General features: G+C 30.9%; 1 protein-coding gene across 1 annotated transcript; it reads right to left on the bottom strand.

Moving 5' to 3' along the window:
• Positions 1-663: 663 nt before the first annotated feature.
• On the bottom strand, positions 664-1,594 carry LOC108342515 (uncharacterized). The gene has a single exon (XM_017580301.2). It carries the CDS (start codon positions 1,465-1,467, stop codon positions 943-945), a length of 525 nt encoding a protein of 174 aa, XP_017435790.1. The 5' UTR covers positions 1,468-1,594; the 3' UTR covers positions 664-942.
• Positions 1,595-5,569: the final 3,975 nt, after the last annotated feature.

The raw sequence follows: 5,569 nt of genomic DNA, 5'->3' as shown, positions 1-5,569 counted from the left end.
ATCCTGATAAAACTATAATAGTTGAAATGCTAAGACTGTGTGCTTGATCGGGGTGTTGAGAAATACAAGAAGTTTTACAAATACAATATGAGGTAATTAACAACAACTAACCTGGGTTGGGGGTTGGGGATGATCAACAGTGAAGTGAAAACATCGTGAGAGCACCGTGAGAGTAGAGTGGGAAGAGTATTTTTTAGGATTTCATAAGATAATAAATTAATAAAATAAAATTAGATGGGTTGGTGGGCCAACTTGGCTCACCACATGTTTAACTTGGATGAGCCAGGTTGAAAATTGACCCGCATAAAAAAATACATTTTTTTCAAATCCAACCCGATCTGAATCTGTGGTGAACCAGCATGCGGGTTGTAACTCGTTTTGACATCTCTAGTTATTTGACATTATCTTTTACTATCTTTAATTATTTATTTTTCTTTAAAACTACAAAAATTAACTTTTGTTAATAATATTTTATTTTTATAAAAATTATTAAATGATGAAAAATAATTTTTTTCCGTTTTAGAAAAATGGTGCTGAAAATTTGGTTGCCATAACCAAATAATCAAAAAAAGATTTATTTTAAAATATCTAAAAAATGAAAAAAAAAAAGAGAAAGAGAAAAGTAGTATTTCATTAACCTAACAAAATCAAGATAAGATAAAATTAGCATATAAAGACTTTAAAAGATAATCATTACTAGCTAATTTTACATTGTGTAATATAAGCCTACTTGGTTTTTCTACAGATCGACATTTATAGTATAATAACGAACGTGGCCTAAGTCCCCCATCATTTTAATTTACAAAAAGAAGGCATCTAAACATGAAAGCAGAAAGAAGAAAAACTTCTGTTCCAAGCTTTAAAATTTTTTCCTTGGATTTGATCTTAAAAGCACGAAAAACTTTTGTTTTTCAGAAATTTGTAACCCCCAATCTAAAGAAACTAGAGAAAGAGTTGGGACTGCAAGAGTTCATAATAGTTAGCAGTTTCATCTTCAAACTCCAACAACCCATCACAAATAGAAGAAAGCATGTCTCCAGCGTTGAAGCCAGGATCTTCTTCCCCAAGATCGAGAAACCCATCAGACCCTTTGTTTGGAATCCCGAGCTCATCATCAGAAGCCTGAAGAAGGTGTCTCATGACCATTTCTTTGTCATGTTCCTCCACGATGCCGGTAGAACATTGAGTGGTGGAGGATGAACAGTCCTCCAAATTGTTGCCGGTGGTTGTCTGTTGGGTGAAAAGGGTGTCGGAATCAGAGGAAAAGTTGGTGATTTCTTGTTGGAGGGCAGTGATGAGAGGAGAGAGGTCTTGTGTGGAGTCATCTTCGTCTGATTCAAGGAGGGAGAGTATGTGATTGTATGGTTTGTGCCTCTTTGAGGACTCAAGTAAGTCATCACAATCTAGGGCAAATTCATTCTGTTGTGGTTCTTCTCTTGGCCTCTTTGGTGCCACACTTTCCTCCATTGAATAAGATGAATAAGAAAATGAAGGGAAGAAGGAAGCGGAGTGATGAGAGAGAGAAGGGTGAGGAAAGGCTTATATAGAGTTGAGGGGAGAGAGAAAGTTGTGGTCAAGTAATGGAAAAGAGAAAGCAATTGGGGAATATTACTCGAAAACTTTCTAAAGTGTGTTTCTTGGACTAGGGTAAGAGCAGGAGAAAAACGATTACGGTAATTTCCTTGCACTTGCAATAAATTTAAACTACTCAAACAAAATCATTAACCTTTCAACTTGTCTTGGACATTGTTGTATGGTGGGGTCGGGTGTTATACTTAGAATGACAGATGTTGATATTTTTGTTAACACATTTTTTGTAAGTACTTTTATATATTCAATTCTATTAAAAAATATCAAATTTTATGAGTCTTTTTCTTTAACCATATTTACTAATACTTTTCTCTTTTATTTAATTAATTTAATCAATAATATACCGATTTCAGATACTACAAAATATTGTTTATAATATCTAACGGTTAGATAGGGTAAAACTGTATTATTTCCTTAAAATGTATGTACCACGTTACCACGTTGTAAGAGGAGTTAAGAATGATTTTTTAAAAGTAGAAGTCCATTGCAATAGTTTCTATATATAAAGGAAATTTGTCACTAGTGAGATATTTTACCATTGCATATTCAAGGCCTATCCACGAATTGTATTTCAGAAGTTGGCATTGACACTTAAGCGTAGGGTTTATGGCTTTATCAATCCTTCAACTTCTTATTATTCCATAAATGAATAGATGAACACAAATATTGTCCAAGTCTTGAAATATTTTGTTACGATAACGAATATAAGGACAAAAATATGTCTCGTTTACTGGATTTGTGTGTTATTGAACATATTGTAATAATTCGAAAACTCATTTTTCATACTCTTGACTAATATGACTTTCATCCATCCAGCTTTGATCCATAATACTTTTAAAAAGTTTATAAACAATAAAAATGCAAAAAATCACATAAAAAAATAAATATAACTTTCAATAAAGATACAAATATGAAATACAAATACAACAAACAACACACAAAGTACAATAACGAAACTAAAAATCATGTATAGAATAATATATGATTACATTGCAATGTCATTCAAAACCAACACATTAACCATTATAGAAGGGAGTCGATGATAACAATGGACAATGACTTTGATCGCAATGGACCTTAATGGAGAACAAAACACCATATGAATACAAAAGCATAAACAAAACCATAACCACGACTTCAAAAATACATACATTTAGGGTAAATAACACAAAACTGACATTTTTTGTTCCTTAACTTTGTGAACGAAGTAGTTGATTCATTTAAGGGGATGAAATTTCAATTCACGTAAACATGTCAATACTACAAGAAAAAATGAAAACAATCGATCAAAACATACAAAATGCGCCAACAAAGTATAAGGAAACACTTTCGCAAGAGTTAAGTGAGTAATAACTAACTTTTGTTCTTGCTCGCACTCGTATTCGAAAACGCAGGTTCAAGCATAAATAAAAACGCAAAGAAACAGAGAGTGAGTTACTTTTTACAAATTCTTACAAATTTTTACAAGACATATGACTTCAGAAATAAAGTAATTCTGACATCTTATAAGTAATTGACGTCAGAATTTAGGGCATATATTACGTCGAAATGAGAGTAATTTTGACGTCTAAATGCTTATTGGGCAGACCAAAGGTTTTTACTTAGAGGATGAAATGTTTCATGCATGTATATTGACATCAGAATCCCTATGTTTTCGATGTCTAATTGTTCATTGGGAAAACCAAAAGGTCATGTCTGAGTAGATGGTGAAATGATTCATGCAAACATATAACGTCTAAATATATATTTCCCAATGTTATTTGACGTCAAAATTCGCATGTTTCTGACGTCAAATTGTTCATTGAGCAGAACAAAAGGTCTTTTCTACAGAGGTGAAATGATTCATGCAAAACATAATTTTTGAAGGTTATATTTTGATGTCTAATCAATGTTTAGGGTTAGAAATAACACTTTCCCATTCCTTTCATTTCCTATCCCTTAAAATTTCTCTCTTGAACATATTGAGAGCCAATTTTAGGATTTCTTGGAGACGTCTCTTAAGTTAGGTTTTAGAACATTTGTGTCCTCCAAACCGGATTTTTCTGTTACTAGATTTCAATCAGTTGTTTCGTGTTCACAATACATGCACATTAATATAGAAAATGAATAGATTTATTGAATATGAAGGAGTTGTTTGAAATCCGGAGACAGGAAAATTCGGTTTGAAGGATAGAAATGTTATGAGAGCTTAATGTATGAGACATCTCCAGAAAAACTTAAAAAATGGCTCAGAATATGGTTCGGAGGCCAACTTTAAAGGATAAAAACAAATAGACGTCAGGAGCTGCACTTTTCCAACGTCGACTTGCTCCATGGACACTATGAGTGTTATTCTTGTGCAATTCCAACAACTATATAACATTTGAATTCACATTTTCTAACATCTAAATGATTCAAGGATTGCAAACAACTCCTTCAAGGTCATAAAACCTATACATAAATATGAAAAGTCTACGAGCAAGAAAAGCATAGATTTTGTGAACATGAAGGAGTTGTTTGAAATCTAATGACGAGCTAATTGAAATCCAAATCTGGTAATTTCGATCTTTGGATTTCAATCACCCCTTCAAAGTTTACAAAATGTATGCATAAATGGGATGAGTCGACGAGCAAGAAATTAGTATATTTTGTTAACACAAAGGAGCTAATTGAAATCCAAAGACAAAAAGTTAACCATTTGGAGGATACAAAAGTTGTGAAAGCTCTTTAGGAAAGAGAAACTTTAGTGGATGAGGTATGTCTGTGGTGATATTTATCTTGTTTTAGATGTTGGAATTGGTGTATTCCGATGCTAAATTGCTTTCAAGAGCCCAAAAAGAAAATTATTCATACATTAGTATAACATTTGAAAAGTGGAACTGCAACGTTAATTAACATTGAAATTATTCTTTCTTGATGTTAATTGATTATATGACGTTGGAATGTGGTATTTTTTGACGTCTATATTTTACAATTATTTACAACAATGCCACATATCAATTTTAATGTGTTTCTGAAGTTGAACGTTAGACGTTGAAATCCTTCTTTTAATAGTGATGAATTTTTATAATTGCACTAGCTTACCTTATTATTTATTGTGTTGTGGTTTGTCCACCTATAATGATCTTATATTATATATGAATAAAGGATAGTGCGGTTGAGAAGATGGTAAAACAATAAGCTTATTGATGGTTGTATAGATATTCCTAATTTATTAAGTATTATTTAATTTTCAAAAGTTTAAGTTTTGTAAATACATTTTATATATTTATATACTGGTCTATTCTTTTTATGAAATGCTTTAAACTAGTAGAGTTAATCGTATTGGGTATTAGAGAATCATTTTATTTCCTATATCCAATTAACATTTTTTGGAACTAAATGTTCAATATTGTATCATATGTATACTTTAATACATGTATTAGTATTAGCATATGTATATATTTGTTGAAAATATTTATTTAATATCTTTCTCTAATTCCAATTAGTTTATAAGAAAATTTTCAATTTTAGAAATATTTTTCGTATAAAGATAAAGATATATTTAGTTATTATTTAGATTTGAGAAATCGACATTAAGATAAATTATAAATATTTGATATTTTATACCATTTTATTATGTAAATAAATAAAATAAAATAAGAAGATTACATAGGCCATGTTAAAATCCTAAAAATCTCAACACTATTATATAATATTATATATAACTACTAAGGCATGTTGAAATTACTTAATTAAGAAGATTCATATAAGAAATACGCAATTAATTTTTCCTCCAAAATGTCCTTTGACAAAAAATGAAGTGAATATGGGTTTAAAAAGCATTTCTTTGGAACCATATAAATTATAAAAAAATTATTTATTTTGCGTGTACCTGCATGCTTAGAGAGGGAAGGTTCTGGTGTTTGAGTCAAAATAATAACGTCGTGGAAATTTGTGTTGGTGATGGAAAGTGAGGTTTTTTGTGAAGTTGTGAACCAACCTATGTTTTGTTTGTTGG

Source organism: Vigna angularis, chromosome 1 (assembly GCF_016808095.1).
Source record: "Vigna angularis cultivar LongXiaoDou No.4 chromosome 1, ASM1680809v1, whole genome shotgun sequence".
In the NCBI taxonomy this organism is placed as follows: Eukaryota; Viridiplantae; Streptophyta; class Magnoliopsida; order Fabales; family Fabaceae; genus Vigna; species Vigna angularis.
Note: the sequence above shows the minus strand (reverse complement) of the source record. Positions and strands in the feature narration are given on the sequence as shown.